This window comes from Delphinus delphis, chromosome X (assembly GCF_949987515.2).
Source record: "Delphinus delphis chromosome X, mDelDel1.2, whole genome shotgun sequence".
In the NCBI taxonomy this organism is placed as follows: Eukaryota; Metazoa; Chordata; class Mammalia; order Artiodactyla; family Delphinidae; genus Delphinus; species Delphinus delphis.
The window spans coordinates 60,773,420-60,790,723 of NC_082704.1; the positions used below are offsets into that span (position 1 = coordinate 60,773,420).

Genomic DNA, 17,304 nt, shown 5'->3' on the forward strand with positions numbered 1-17,304 from the left:
TTTACATTAAGCTATTTGTGACTAGAGGCTATGATAGAAGCAAAAACCAAGATAAAAGGCTTAAACAGTAATGAAAAGTGATAATTCAAAAATATTTAATGGAAAACAATTCATCCCAGGGATGAGTGACTCAGATATGCTGGATTTTATTGCAGTGGCTATTATTGTACAGAGGTATTTTACATGTTTATATTTTCTGTACTGTTAATTCCCAGAATGGTAAATCTCCAGTGTTTTTATTTTTTTTTATTTATTTTTTCCCCCGTGTTTTTAAATTTTACAAAAATGTATTTGACTATAAAATGTTGTATTATTGAAGTTAAATGTTATTTACATATTAAGGAAAACTCAGATATGCCAATTAGATATTATCCTCCTGAAACTAATGAAAAATTTATCATTCTTATTCCTAATATTTTCTCTGACCTTTCATATAAATGCATTTTGATTCAGAATTTGATGTAGCAAGAATACCTCCTCAAAGTAGCATTACTTGAATTAGAATAGGAAATTAAAGTAAAATGTAATTCAGCAACCTTACTTTTCCTTTCTTCCTCCCTCCCTCCCTCTCTCCCTTCCTCCCTCCCTCCCTCCTTCCCTTCCTTCCTTTCTTTCAACATTTAGGTTCTACTCTTTAAGTAAATTGCAGTTGTACAATACAGTGTTATCAATTATAGTCACCATGGTTTACATTAGATCCTTATATCCTCAGACCTTATTCATCTTTTAGCTGGAAGTTTGTATCCTTTTACCACCCTCTCCATATTCCCCCCTACCATCTGGTCCACCACCCAACCGCTTTTCTGTACTCTGTTTCTATGAGTTTGACTTTCCCTTTTTTTAAAGATTCTACATATGAGTGATACCATGCAGTATTTGTCTTTCTTTGTCTGACTTATTTCACTTAGCATAATGCCCTCAAGGTCCATCTGCATTGTCACAAATGGCAGAATTACCTTCTTTCTTAAGGCTGAATAATATTCCATTGTGTATATATATATATACCATATCTTCTCTGTCCATTCATCTGTTGACAGACAGATTGTTTCCATATCTTAGCTATTGTGAATAATACTGCAATGAACATGGGAGTACAACTTTATATCTTTGATATCTTGTTTTTATTTCCTTTAGATATATACCCATAAGTGACATTGCTGGATCATATGGTAGTTCTGTTTTTAATTTTTTGAGGAACCTCCGTACTGTTTTCCATAGTGGCTGTACCGATTTACATTACTACCAACAGTGCACAAGGACTCTCTTTTCTCCACATCCTCGCCAGCACTTGTTATTTCTTTGTCTATTTGATAATAACCATTCTAACAGGTGTGAGGTGATATTTCACTGTGGTTTTCCTTTGCTTTTCCCTGATGATTAGTGATGTTGAGTGCCTTTTCATGTACCCGTTTGTCGTTTGGATGTCTCCTTTGAAAAATGTCTATTCAGTTTCTCTGCCCATTTTTTAATTGGATTATTTGTTCTTTTGCTATCAAGTTGTTTATATCTTTTGGATATTAACCCCTATCAAATATATGATTTGCAAATATTTTCTCCCATTTGGTATATTGCCTTTCATTTTGTTGATGGTTTTCTTTACTGTGCAGAAGCTTTCTAGTCTGATGTAGTTCCACTTGTTTATTTTTGCTTTTGTTGCCTTTTATTACCTTTGCATTTTGTCACATCCAAAAACATCATTGTCAAGACCAATGTCAAGCAGCTTACACCCCTGTGTTTTCTCTTAGGAGTTGTTTTTTTTTTTGTTTTTTTTGCGGTACGCGGGCTTCTCACTGTTGCGGCCTCTCCTGTTGTGGAGCACAGGCTCCAGACGCACAGGCTCAGCGGCCATGGCTCACGGGCCCAGCCACTCCGCGGCATGTGGGATCTTCCTGGACCGGGACACGAACCCATGTCCCCTGCCTCGGCAGGCGGACTCTCATCCACTGCACCACCAGGGAAGCCCTCTCTTAGGAGCTTTATGGTTTCATGTCTTACATCCAAGTCCTTAATCCATTTTGAGTTGTGTTTAATGTATGGTGTAAGATAGGTGTCCAGTTCCATTCTTTTGCAGGTGGATATCCACTTTTCCCAGCACAATTTATTGAAGAAACTATCCTTTCCCTATTTTATATTCTTGGCTCCTCTGTTGTAAATTATTTGACCAATATGCATGGGTTTATTTCTGTGCTCTATTCTGTTCCATTGATCTGTGTGTTTTATGTCAATACCATACTCTTGTGATTACTATATCTTTGTAATATAGTTTGGTATCAGGAGGTATGATGCCTCCAGCTCTGTTCTTCTTTCTCAAGATTGCTATTAGAATTCTTTTATATGGTTCCATATGAATTTTAAGATTATTTTCTATTTCTGCAAAAAAATGCTGTTGGAAATTGTGTTGAATCTGTATATTGCTTTGAGTAGTACAGACATTTTAACGATATTAATTTTTCCAATCCATGAGCATGGAAAAAAATTTCCATTTATTTGTGTATTCTTCTGTTTCATCAATGTATTATAGTTTTCAGTGTCCAGATCTTTCAACTCCTTGGTTAAATTTATTCCTAGGTATTTTATTCTTTTTGATGCAATTATAAATGGCATTATTTTCTTAATTTCTCTTTCTGATAGCCCATTATTAGTGTATAGAAACACAACTTATTTTTGTATATTGATTTTGTATCCTACAACTTTACTGAATTTGTTGATTAGTTCTAGCAGTTTTTTGGTGGAGTATTTAGAGTTTTCTATATGTAATATTATGTCATCTGCTAACAGAGACAGTATTACTTCTTCCTTTTTAATTTGGATGTCTTTTGTTTTTCTTGACTAATTGTTCTAGCTAGGGCTTCCAATACTATGTTAAATAAAATAAAAGAGTGGACATCCTTGTCTCGTTCCTGATCTTAGAGGAAAAGCTTTTAGGTTTTTTTCCATTGACCATGAAGTTAGCTGTGAGTTTGTCATATATGGCCTTTATTATGTTGAAATAAAATCTATACCTATTTTGTTATATCTTTTGGATATTAACCCCCCAGGGAGTTTTTATCATGGATGGATGTTGCTCACCTCAGAATGGCACTCTGGGTTAGAATAGAAAATTAAAGTAAAATGTAATTCAGCAATTTTAGAAAGGGAAACCAATGGCTCATGAGCTACTTTGCTTTCTTTTTTAAAAAAAAATTTATTGGGGTATAGTTGATTTGCAATGTTGTGTTAGTTTCAGGTGTACAGCAAAGTGAATCTGTTATACATATACCTATATCCACTCTTTTTTAGATTATTTTCCCATATAGGCCATTACAGAGTACTGAGTACAGTTCCCTGTGCTAAGCAGTAGGTCCTTATTAGTTATCTATTTTATATATAGTAGTGTGTATATGTCAATCCCAATCTTCCAATTTATCCCTCCCCCACCCTTACCCGCCTGGTAACCATAAGTTTATTTTCTACATCTGTAACTCTATTTCTGTTTTGTAGATAAGTTCACTTGTAGCCATTTTCTAGATTCTCTGAGGCATTACCAGTGTGCTTCACCATCACCAAGTTAATAGTGGTGTGTGGGCCTTGCCTCTTTGTATTAAAAAACTAACCCTCAGAGGGATACTTAACTGAATCTTATGTTTTAATACACATTCATATTTTCCCTATAGAAAAGAGATATATTTCTTGAAGTAGCAAAAGATTAATCATGAGTAATTCATGATTATAGTATATTAAATTATCATGTCATATAAAATAAGTTTCTTTAAAAAATACTAACATTTAAGTACAACTTTAGATACCAATCATTGTACTTTCCCCCTCATTTCCTATTCTGATTTAAAGAGAAACCTCATTTACTCTTCTTTTCCCAGTATATTTTCCAACTTGTATATAGCATGTAGGTGAAGTTTGGAGTGAGTCTCCCTCTCACCTTTGTTCTGTTGCCTGCTCCAATGAGGGAGTTAATTGTGATTATATTTGCCATTTCTTTGTAAATTTGTAAAAGACTGAATATAACTTAATATCTTCTCCCACTCTTCCTTTTTAATTTTAGGATACAGAAATGGTTGATTTAGATTCAGATGGTCCTGGTACTTCATCTGGAAGAAGGGTAAGTGGATAAATGAACTGCTGATAAGAAAAAAATTCAGGCTTCCTGTGTCAGGGATCCCTAAGACCAACTCCACATATTTGGAGAGTTGCTAGAAAGACTTATGGAACTCAGTATATATACTTGTTAACTCATCGCTAAGGTTTATGACAGTGACACAGTAAGGATACACAGCTGGATCACAAGGAAAAAGATACAGGCAGAGTCTGGAGGAATCCATGTGCAGGTTTCTTTATGTTCTCTCTCTCCTCTGAAGGGCCACACAGAGTACATTCTTTTCCCACAGTGAAAATGTAGCAACATGTGTGTGATTAGAGAATGATCTCCCAAAGAATTTATTGGGAGTTTGTTATGTAGACCCCATCTAGCTAGCACATGCCAAGATTCCAGACTCACAGAAAGCAGGAAAGCATAGGAAATGTACAGGAAAGTGAATGTTCAGCACAAGTGACATTCTTTGTACAAACAGTGTGGGCACAGTAAACCACCTTTATTATTTAGAAAAGAGTTCAAGTACCAGGTTCCTAGATGCCAGTCAAGGGCCAACCTTATAAGCAAGCCCTGCTAAAGATAGCCTCAGGTCTGTTATGTTAACTCTGTTCTGCACACTTCTCCTCTATGATAATTAGACAAACATTTGTTGTATATAAGGAAAATGTTCCCTTTCAAATACTGAAACAGATTGTATAAAAAAGGCATCAAATAGTAAAGGCAAGAATATATTATGACCACAAAGGATTTACTTAAGAATATATATATTGTTCAATTGTTATTTTGAGAAAATTACAGTGCCATTGTCAAATATTCTTAACTAGCAGCAAAGACTAAGGTATTAAAATTATTGACCTTGTAGATTTTCTTAAAATGAGAATTCAGAATGCTAGAATTATTGCTGTTTCTAAGAATATAATATCCAGTTTTTACTTGTTTATATTTTTGCCAGGGAGAATGATGTTTAATCTAAACTAAGAAATTTTTAAATAGCAGCTGCTCTATCTTATATAGATATATATTAACAGAGGAAGACAGGAAAAAATCAATGAAGACTTAAGGAAAGAGCTTTTAGATATAATTCTTTTAAAATCTACAGGTCAAATGCCGAGGCAGAAGACTGTCTTTAAAGTGTAATCCTGATGCTTGGAGAAAACAATGCACAGAACTGTTGGGCCTCATTTATGAACGTGAAGACTCAGAGCCATTTCGACAGCCATCTGATCCTCTTTCCTACCCAGTAAGTATAGTTATTTAACTAATTACCAATATGTAATTTCCCATAAATGTCCATGCTACGTTCTAGTTAAGAGCCCTTTCCCCCCTTTCTTCCTTCCTTCCTTCTTCCTTCTTTGTTTGTGTATCTTTGAATTGTGAAAGTGTGTAGTGTGATTAGTCATGACTTTTTAAAATGCCTGACATGTACTTTGTAAATTACACAGTTGTAAACCAAATTTTAATCGAAACATCTTTGCATTTCCTTGCTGCTTTTATTTTGCCTATTTGTTTAATGCACTTTATTAACTTCTAATAAACTTCTACACACTGGAGACCCTTGGTAACATATGTCAGCCCTATTTAATTTACAATAAATAAGTTATTAAATATGATCACTTAGAATAATCAATATACCATATTACTTTTCATCAAAGATAAAAGCATGAGAACTTAAATTACAGGATACCTTTTCTAGGAGTATATCTATTACATGTTGAATAACCTTTTAGTATAGATAGCAAATCTGTTTTAGCTTTTTCAGAAAAAAGGTACAGCAATATTTCAGAAATACATCAAACTATCCTCTGAAATTAGTAAACATCAATATTCTCTGCATAAACAGGTTTCAGTTGGGAAAAAATATTATTCCAATAAGGAACAAAATTACATTCAACAAAACGATTTGTTTTTGTAGGGGGTTTAGGTAGAATAAATTAGTTTTGTATTTTTCATGGTAGAGGAGAATGGTGAATGTAGAATTCCTTCATCTTAAATTATAGTTAGTAAAAACATAATTCCTATTTATGGATCTTTGAGCTTTAAATCATAATTGCATTGCAAGTCTTGATATTTTGTTATGGTGGTCTGGAAATACAATATATCTTCTTTACCCTAATAGGGCCATCAAGAGCAAGAGGGCGAATCCTCTGAGTCAGTTATTCCAGAACGACAACAAGATCCATCTCTTTGTGAGGTAGGCCTAGTAGTCTCTTAAAAGGCATATATGTTCTAGTTGTTTGTGTGTTGTTTTACTTTTTTAAATCCCCATACTGTAAACAAACCTTTTATAATTTATAAAGCTATTTTTCAACTTTGCTTACTATCTTTTTACCTTTGTTTGAGATTTTGGTTGTTTATTTTTTGTCTTTTAAACAACACATGCTCTGGAGAGTTCTTTGTAGCATCTGGGTAGATGTTTGTTTCTATAGTTCTAAAGCTACTGTAGCAGAGTAGAAAACATCAATTACACAACATAATTGTGTCTGTAACTGCAGCTGATTGTTCCCAGTGGGACTTTATTCAGCAGGCTGACTGGGTCTTTTGAGTTTTGGTCACTGTATTGCATGAAGTTCCAATATTTTTTCTCTATGAAAATCTTTGTTTCATAAGCCATATTATGTTGGAATACACTTTGGTTTTTATGATTTAAGCAAAAAAATTTAAGAAGATACATTAAGATCAACTGTGATTTCTCATACTTTGAAAAATACTTTCTCTTTTTATAATACCTTTCTTCTGCCCCTTCATCTGGCCCTTTGGCTTCTCTTTTGAGAGAAATGTTGTGCTTTTATTTCTTAATGATTCTAAGTAGGATGAAGGATCTAATATTGACTATGGTTTTCACTCCAGAACATGTTTATTATTGGTGGTTGTGGTATACATAAGTATAAATTTCAGATGTAATTCCATATGATAACCCTAGGAATATCTTAACTAGACTTGAAAGATTTAGATTAAAATAGAAAGAATCTTCTCCTACCCCTAACTAATAAAGATCAAACTAATCATGAATCTGAGACTGAAGACTTTAGATGAAGCACAAGTGTCACATTTATTTAAAAACAAAAAGATAGGAGAAAGGCACAAACATGGCCAATTTGATTTTGACCTTCAACTAATGACAGTTTAGGTAGAATGCCCTCATGCCAACTCCCTGGCACATTGCTCAATGAAAGTAGAAGATGGGATTATTCACACAGAATTAAATAGTTCCATGTCACAAATTAGCTACCTATTTCCAAGATATTCCCATCTATGTAGAGATGAAGCCAGTGGCTGTGGATTTTCTGTTCTGTCCCTTGAGAGAGTCATATGGTTTTCTATTGAAGGGTGAGGGCTAAGACCCTCCCACAGACCCCTGCTGTTTCCCTGAGCCACCAAAAGACCTCTATTAAATGGATGGTTTGGGACTACAAAGAGGTAACTGGCAGATTGAAGAGCAGTGTGTTTGTTTCATGATGATGCAAATCTCAGTCCCATTGTATTATGTAGTGTTGTTACTCAGCCTGTGTGTTTAATAACACATTCTTCTTTGTAGGATTGTCATGTTATAGACACTCCTATGGACTTCAGCACTGTGAAAGAAACTTTGGAAGCAGGAAACTATGGTAGTCCTCTGGAATTTTATAAGGATGTTCGCCAAATATTCAGCAACTCCAAAGCTTATACCTCTAATAAAAAGTCAAGGGTATGAAAAAAACAATATTAGGTGGATTAATTACCTAAGTGTTTAGTTATATATATCAGGCAATTTTCTTTCACCAGTTTTAAAATTGCTAAACAAGTATGTACTACCATTCTGACACAGTTTCTAAAGTTTGATTCTCAGTACTTTCTCTGAAACAGTTTATTAAGCATGCATTAAAGATACATTTAGCATAGTCATTCTGAAATTAAGCCCTACTTCCTTTCTCCTACCTGCCTCTTCTTTACTCTTAAGTAATACCTGTATTTGCCAGAGAGAAGTCAAGGAAAGGAGTGGTAGAAATTTGAGTACTCTTTAATATGTCCAATAAATAATTTGATAAATAAAAGTGGTTGACAGGATTAATTTATATGAAATATTTAGATTAGCTCTGAATATTTATGTTCCCTTTATTATAACAAATTAGTGAACTATATTGGGAAATTATAACTGTTTATTCATACTCACATTTAATACTTTCTCTGTGTTTTGTCAGCACTTAAACATCTTGAGAACAAAAAAGTAATAATTTTTGTGTTTTCTAATCACTAGTAACTGATTAACTTTTAAATCAATTGCGCAGTAGGTATATACATGCTCACTTCCACTTCATATGAAATGAATTTTCACTGATTTCTGTACACATAATTTTTCACACTTGATTTATTTTCTACGTTTACATGTGTACTGATAAATGTTTGTATAATCTTTAAACAGTAGGTTTTATATTTTGAAGCCTTTTTAAAAATATATATTATGAACATTTTTCCATCTTATTATTACTCTTTGAAAACAGAAGAGTAGGTGGTTTTGTGTAGGTGGTTTTGTGTTGTTTAACCAGCGTCCTGGTGCTAGAGATTTAGGTTGTTTTTAGTTTTTCACTTTAAATGGATAATGCTGTGACTAACATCTTTAACATCCTTGAACGTAATTATTTTGTGTGTGTAATTCTCTGATATTTCCTTAGGATAAATTCCTAAAGATGAAATTATTAGCCAAAGGATGTATATATTTTAAGGTTTTTGGCAAATATTGCAGATTGTCCTTAGAATGTTGTTCAGGTTAAAATACCCACTGGCAATGTATAAGAATGTTTTTTCCTCCCCTTTCCAACATTGTATATTATCTTTTAAAAATCTTTATTAATTTGTAGGTAAAAATGGTATTTTGTTTTAGTTCTTCAGGAAGAATTTTTCAAGTGTAAGAAGCACATATATTATGTCTGAAAGGATGATGTTGATATTGTTCAGGCATGTTTATAACCTGTTATTTTTATATAATTAAAGTAGTTGGTAAAACAAGACTAATTTCTACCTTTTCAGATCTATAGCATGACATTGCGATTATCTGCCTTATTTGAAAGTCATATTAAAAATATCATCTCTGAATATAAGTCAGCAATCCAGAGTCAGAAGAGGAGAAGGCCACGGTACAGAAAACGTCTAAGAAGCAGCAGCAGTTCATTATCTAGTAGCAGAGCTCCTAGGTATATTACATTGACATAACAGTTTAGTTTTCAAAGCATCTTGTATGTATTACCTCACTTCTTAAAGTTTATTGACTACTTTGAGGGAATCCAAGAGATTTTTTTGTTGTTGTTAGAACTCTTATGCCTGTGTAAAGGTGGAGCTGGTAACCCAAAGCTTTTTTAAATGGATTTTACTATACCAAAACCTTTTTTTTTAATTTTAATGATTGAAATTTAACTTTGTCCTATTACCAATTTGAATTATTTCACTTAAATTATATTGCATTTCTTCTTTGCTTAGCTTAAGCATTTTGTATCATACTATCATAATATATTGCTAATAGAAAAATTTGTTCATTATTATATATTTTTACTTATAGTCCAAAAGGGAAACAGAAACAAATGAAGTTACAGCCTAAAAATGACCAGAATACCTCAGTGTCTTATGCCAGGACTAGCTCTCCTTTCTCATCTCCTGGTAAATATGTCTTTTGTTTTTGGTGTTCTGTATTTTAGTTTAACTAAAGAATATAGAAGAGGCAGCATGGTTTATAATGCAAGGAGCAGTGGATTTGGATGTATCAATAGAAAAATTGCATTTTATCCCCAGTTCTCTGTGGCCCTGGGTAAGACATTAGGTCATAGGACTTAGTTTCTTCATTTTTAAAGTAAGGGTGTTAAGACTAGATGAATTTTAAAGTCACTTAGTTTTAAAATTATGTGACTTTATGATTTTTAACATCTGTAATATCTCATACCACTCATCTATAATATACTTGCCAACCTAAGAGTTGAAGATTCATAATGTGGGGAGGTGGTTTTCTTGGACAAGTTTTTCTGACAAACTGCTTGAAAGCTTAATGATGTAATAAAACATTTGTTCTCAAAATATTCATATTTTCTTTAAACAATTTGTAATTTTGATGTTAGAGTGAAATAACTGAGATATAGTTTTAAAAACAGCCTGTTAAATTTTTCTGAAAACATAATTATGTTAACATTACAATCTTTTTAAATGTAAGTTTCAGATGCTGCTGAAGGGCTGTCACTGTATTTACTTGATGATGAACTGGATGGGCCATTTTCTTCATCGAGCTTCAGTGGATATAGCCGAAGTGGAAATAGCCATGACCCAGGGAAAGCCAAATCATTTCGAAATAAAGTTTTGCCGATTAAACAAGGTAAGAAATAAATATGGACAGGGCATTTATTCTTTGTTCCTTTATGATGGCAGACAAATCATTTAAAAGCTGATATATTTAGGTAGTAAAAATTAGCATGTTCTTATAGTTAATGAGGATTTCAATATTGTCAGACTTGAGTCAGATAGGATTTCATATGCAGATTTCCAAACATATCTTAGTCTTTTAAAATAAAATTTAAAATGAGTAGGGAGAAAAAACTAAATGAAGAGATCTTTCCCCAAGCACGTAAAACTAGACTGTTTGACACATTTAGGGCTTTTCATATTATTAAACCATATTAATAAGAGAGGAAAAAAATCCAAAATCACCTTTAAATAGGCCTCATATTTTTGGGGGCTACCCCAATTTTACAAAAGGGTTTGTGTTGAAAAGTGAGCCTTCTTTCAGTCAACATCCACTTCTAAAACCTTCCTTTGGTTTCCCAGTTATGTTACTCAGATATTCTCTTCCTTCAGGGGCCTGCTGTCTCAATAATTCAGGGGTTTTCAGACTGTTCTACCTATTTCTGGGTAATCCAAAGAGGTACTTCAAAAATACTCAGAAGAGCTTTCTCCTTTCAACCAGAGCAACTCTGTTTTTTATTTCATGTGATGAGCTTTCATATAACTTTTATTTGAAGAAAAATTTTCACTGCTTAAAAAGAAATCCCTGACCTAATAATTCATTATCAGGTACATCCATTTTGGACTATGTCTGAGGGCATCAGTTATAAATACTGGAAGGTTATTGTTGTTATGCAGACTTTCTTCTTATACTTAGTCCTATGTTATGGACCCTGAGAATGTTCACAGAAAGTTCTAATATGTTCATCTATTTAAAGTTTGTGAAGAATGATTAATATGCTTTTATAAATATCTTTATTGGAATATATATTTCTATTTTATATAAATTTTTAATGAAAGATTAAGTAGCTTATCCATTGTTATTGAAGTATCAAATAACTTAAAAATAGATGTTCTAAAGATATATTTTATATCAGTTATGTGAGAAATATTGAAACTTCAGATTACTTTAAAATAATTAGTGCCTTTATTTTTCCAATTTATATCTTTACCCTCTCCTCTGATCCTGCTGCACATTGCATACTCATGGCACTTCTCTTTTTGCCCTTTCCTTCACTGTCAAGCTTTTAGAAAGAATAGCTTATACTTCCTACCTCTATTTTCTTTCCATCTAAACATTCCTTTATGCTTTGTAGTCTGGCCTCTGCCCATACCACTCTCCAAAAGCTTTTCTCCCCCGAATCACCAGTAATCTTCAGTGACCAACCAGTCCTTTTCTTAGTCCCCATCTCCTTGATCTCTCTGTATCATTGCATGCTATTGACTACCCCCTCTAGGAACTCCACTGCCTGGCTTCTATACTCTACTGATCCTATATCTCTGTTTCTCCTATATTTCTATATTTTGTCTTTTCTTTGGCCTTTCATGCCTCCTATTTGCAGTTTCTCACTTTTTTTGTCCTCTACAAATAAAGGAATTTAATAACTACATCTATCATCTTTATGCTGATGACTCCAAATTCATATATCTAGCCCTAATATCTCTTTATTCTACCAGTCTCATTTCCAGTACTTCTTAAAAAAATTTCCCTTGAGTGCTTATCATCCATTTTTATGTTTCAAGCTTGCTTCTTTTTTTTGCACTCACTATTTTCGTTAATGGCACCATCATCTTCTGAGTCATCCAACTTAAAATCTTACAGTGTTCTTTGACTCACCTTTTATCCCTCATAAGTGTCAGTTGCTAAGTTTTGTGAATTCTACAACTTTTAGTATCACTCAAATCTCTTGCTACAGTTTGTATTGCTATCCCCATAGTCTCTAGCCTAGTATAGTAGTCAACATGGGCTGTCACAGCAAGACACCACAGATTGGCTTAAACAACAGATATTCATTTTTAGCAGCTATATTGAGATACCATTTGACATATAAAAATTGTATATATTTAAAGCGTACAATTTGATATTTTGATATACATACACACCATGAAATGGTCACGACAATCAAACTAATTAACATATCCATCACCTCTACATAGTTACCGAGTGTGTTGAGAAGATTTAAGGTCTATCCTCATAGCAAATTTCAGGTATACAATACAGTATTGTTAACTGTAGTCACCATGCTGTACATTTGATATCCAGAATAACTGAATCTTTGTACGCTTTAACCAACACCTCCCCATTTTTCTTCCCTCCATCCCCTGGCAACCTCCATCCTACTTTCTCCCTCTATGAGTATGACTGTTTTAGATTATAGATATAAGTGATATCATGCAATATTTCTCTTTCTGTATCTTGCATATTTTGCTTAGCATAATGTCCTCCAGCTCCATGCATGTTGTCGTAAATGGCAATATTTCCTTCTTTTATCCATTCATCTGTGGAAAGACATACAGGTTGTTTCCATGTCTTGACTGTTGTGAATAATGCTACACTGAACATGGGAATACAGATATCTCTTCAAGATGCTGATTTCAATTTCTTTGGGTATATATCCAGAAGTGGGTTTGCTGGATCAAATGGTAGTTCTATTTTTAGTTTTTTTTAGGGAACCTCCGTACTGATTTCCATAATGGCTGTACTAATTTACTTTTTCGCCAACAGTGTACAAGGGTTCCCTTTTCTCCACATCCTCGCCAACACTAGTTATCTTTTATCATTTTGATATTAGCAACCCTAACAGGTGTGAGGTGATATCTGATTGTGTTTTTGATTTACATTCCCTGATGGTTAGAGATGTTGAGCACCTTTTCATATACCTACAACAGACATTTATTTTCTCACAGTTCTGGAGGCTCAAAATCCAAGATCAAGGTGCCAGCAGGGTTGGTGTCTGGTAAGGGCTTTCTTCCTGGCTTGCTCATGGCTACCTTCTCCTTGTGTCCTCGTGTGAGTTTTTTCTTTGCATACACAGACAGGGAGAACAAGTGAGCACTGGTGTGTCTTTCTCTTATAAGGACATAGGCGAGTCCTGGTGCATTAGGGCCCACCTACCCTTATGATTTCATTTAATTTTAATTACTTCCTTAAAGGCTCTACATACAGTCATATTGGGGGTTAGGGCTTCAGCATATGTATTTGGCGGAGTGGAGTGGGCACACAAAATTCAGTCCATAACACCTAGACTATTAGACTAATCTTGTAATTGTGGTTACCATACAACCCTACTCTTTGCTCTCTCCAATTTTTCCAGTCCACTCTCCTGTTTTCCTCCTACCTCGCTTATCTTTGCCAATTGTTCTTTATCTTTAAATGTTGGAATATACCAAGTCTCAGTCCTCAGCCACCTTCTCTCTCTTTACTTGCTCTCTCAGTGAGCTTTCTTATTTCTCTTTACACTAAATGTTATCTCTTTACTGAAAATTTCCAAAATTATATCTCCAACTCTATCCAAGTCTCCCCTGAGTTCTGGACTGGTATATCCACTTGCTTTTTTTCTTTTTCAAATGTCTTGACTTGGATTTCTAGTAGTATTTCTATCTGGAATCTTGATTTTTTCTTTCCACCAGATTGCCCAAACCTATTCTCCTTCATTGTTCTCTAACCTAGCAATATATCTCTACCATTCACCAAGTTACTCAGGCATAAAACCTAGGAGTTGATCTTCATTTTGTGCTTAACACTTGACATCCAATCCATCAGCAATTTCTGTCAGTTTGAACTATGAAGCTTGGTTCTGGTAGCTCCCCCAGGAGGACATATTCTAAATCTAATCACTTATCATCACCTCTATTGATACATCTCTCATCATCTCTTACCTAGACCATTGCAATGTACTCCCAACTGATCTCTGTTTTCAGTCTTGTCCTCCTATATTCCATTCTCTGTACAGCAACCATAGCACTCTTAAAAATGTAAATCAGATCCTGTCATTCTCTAGCTTTAAAACTCTCCACTGGCAGTCATCTCCTACTACTTCTTATTTTTCTCTTCTACTCTAATTATATGGGGTTCTTGTTTCCTTCAGTGGAATGTTCTTTCCCCAGATCTCACTTCATTCAGTTCTTTTCTCAAATACTGCCTCAGCAGAAAAGTCTTCCCTATTTAATATACCCCCCATACATATATTCACACTCTTTTTTTTTACCCACTTTTCTTTTTCTTTATAACCCATATTAGTACTTGAAGTTATATTATCTATTTGTTTACTTCATTGTCTATCAGGGTTTCCACACTAAAATATAAATTCAAAGATCAAGGACTTTGTCTCATCATTGCCATATTCCAAAGTCCATACAATGCCTGGCAGATAGTAGGTAATCAATAATATTTGTTGAATGAATGAATAAAATTATTCTGATACATGTTCCCAGATTATTCCTTCTAGAGTTCAAGCCCTTAAAATTTCTACCTAGCTATCTCACCACCCATCATCCCTCTACACTCCCCCCATCCCCTGCAAAAAGCAATCAGATAAAAATTAAAATCTTAGTATCTTTCATTTCAAACAGGTTTAAATTCATACTCCAGCACTCTCCATGATTTTACCCCATCTATCTTTGGGCACCAAATGTATTTTGATAGACTTTTAATTTTACTTTTGAACCTAAATAACCATCTTATCAATGTCAAAGCTTAACTTTAAAAATTATTCATCTTGATTTAGATCACTCCCTTGATGGACCCCTTACAAATGGTGATGGCAGAGAGCCCCGGGCAGGAATCAAGAGAAAACTACTTAGTGCATCAGAAGAAGATGAGAGCATGGGAAGAGAAGAGAAAGAGAAAAAAGAAACAAATGAGAAATCACATTTATCTTCCTCAGAGAGTGGAGAGTTAGGATCCAGTTTAAGTTCTGAAAGTACCTGTGGTTCTGATTCTGACTCTGAATCAACTTCCAGAACAGATCAAGATTACGTAGATGGAGACCATGACTATAGCAAATTCATACAAACTAGGCCTAAAAGAAAACTCAGAAAGCAATATGCCAATGGAAAAAGAAACTGGAAGACGAGAGGCACGGGAGGAAGAGGCAGATGGGGCAGATGGGGTAGATGGAGTAGAGGAGGCAGAGGAAGAGGAGGCAGGGGACGAGGCAGTCGAGGAAGAGGTGGAGGTGGCACGAGAGGGAGAGGGAGAGGGAGAGGAGGAAGAGGTGCCTCTAGAGGAGCCACCAGAGCCAAACGTGCACGTATTGCAGATGATGAATTTGATACTATGTTTTCAGGACGTTTCAGTAGACTGCCTCGAATTAAAACAAGAAACCAAGGCAGGAGGACTGTTTTATATAATGATGATTCTGATAATGACAATTTTGTGTCCACTGAAGATCCTCTAAATCTTGGTACATCCAGATCAGGCAGAGTCCGTAAAATGACAGAAAAAGCCAGGGTTAGCCATCTCATGGGATGGAATTATTAACAGTTAATAAATTTAGAATAATTTAAAAAATTTAATGGCCTTCTACTGCAGGGAATTTACCAGGAAATCTACAAAGCAAGTTGTGTGGGGACTTCTGCTTCCTTTCACATTGGTGCTTTTCCATTATGCCAGTATACATTTGTTTCAAGACTTTTGATCTCCACACTTCATTTGTTCAAACAAGCCTTACTCATTAGGCCTTAAATTAAAAAAAAATCTACACACACACACACACACACACACACACACACACCACAGACACACTACAGATTTACTACATGAAGGGAGCATTCAGCTTCTTAAGAGTAGCATGACATTTTTATCTCAATGGAATATCCCTCTTTTGCTTTTGTATCACAGAAGTATAGCACCTTCTTACAGAGTTTTATATAGTTTGTTTTTGCCATTTTGATTCCTGTACCAGTAATAATAACTTTTGCACAATACACCAATCCTAAAGGCAGCTATTAAATGTTTACAGTTTCTATATTGTAAGAACGATCTGGATTATTTTACTCTTCCCAGGCCAAACTTTCATGAATTGTACTGAACTGAAGTATATATTTATACTACAGTTTTTTTGGGGGGTGGGGGATTCTTAATATGCTTTTCATTGATTTGCTTAATTCATGTTAAAGGTGAGAAAGGGTTGGTGCCTTGTAAATATGTAGCAAATCTTTGTGGTGTGTCCTGATGTGTGCATTAACTTTATTAAAAAAGGAATACTTGAGGTATCAATCTAGACAAGGTGCCAAATGCAAAAGTTTCTTGCATCCATTTTCTTTTTCCTATTATATTTTATTGCATTAATAGAACTTGTGTAGCTTAAAAAATAACTTAAACATTTGAAAAATCCTCATCCACAAATAATAACTTAATAGTAGCTCAGCTACCTCTATTAACTACAACTACTGGAAACATTAAGAAAAATAGACGCTGTTATTCATTACTAAGGAGAAATAGAACAAGCTTGGTAGGAATGAATACTCATAAGTTATAAGCTGAGAGGTTAATAATTGTATTGGCTCTCAAATTAATAGTTGTAATTAACAAACTTTCTTTAGTATGCTCTACCTTATTAGGCTTTTCTTAGAACATATTTGTATAAGTAGACTTGATCTACTATTTATGTATCTCTGCTACCACTTACTATTTAACAGCTGTGAGTGACTAGTTTTGAATTTTAAAATGTAACACAGCACCTAGTTTGAGTTGGAATGTTTTGGCTAGCTAATATTTTGAATCAACTTTAATAGGGTTCTGCTCATACCATTCCAAAGGGTTCTTCTGTGATAATCTTTCAGAATAGAACCTGGTTGTACTGCACACTGACATTTTGAGTCATTATTTTATAGATTAAAAAACTTTAAACCGTATGGTCTTGTTTACAGCAGTAGAGTGCACATGGTTCCGTAAGTGAGCTTGAGTTCCAAGATCAATTTTACTCCTCAAATTTGAGAGATTGCAAATTCGCTAATTCATTAGATTCTTAGATTTT

General features: G+C 34.3%; 1 protein-coding gene across 2 annotated transcripts in view; it reads left to right on the forward strand.

The window, feature by feature from the left end:
• Positions 1 to 16,804, forward strand: part of BRWD3 (bromodomain and WD repeat domain containing 3) — a 121,434-nt gene extending 104,630 nt beyond the window's left edge. For both annotated transcript variants that reach the window (XM_060002334.1, XM_060002335.1), the window contains 8 exons: positions 4,040 to 4,096; positions 5,187 to 5,327; positions 6,204 to 6,278; positions 7,623 to 7,772; positions 9,092 to 9,255; positions 9,618 to 9,715; positions 10,260 to 10,418; positions 15,052 to 16,804. In XM_060002334.1, the coding sequence (XP_059858317.1) occupies positions 4,040 to 4,096; positions 5,187 to 5,327; positions 6,204 to 6,278; positions 7,623 to 7,772; positions 9,092 to 9,255; positions 9,618 to 9,715; positions 10,260 to 10,418; positions 15,052 to 15,806 (1,599 nt within the window). In that variant the 3' untranslated portion in view covers positions 15,807 to 16,804. The remainder of the gene's footprint in view (positions 1 to 4,039; positions 4,097 to 5,186; positions 5,328 to 6,203; positions 6,279 to 7,622; positions 7,773 to 9,091; positions 9,256 to 9,617; positions 9,716 to 10,259; positions 10,419 to 15,051) is intronic.
• The last annotated feature ends 500 nt before the right edge of the window (positions 16,805 to 17,304 follow it).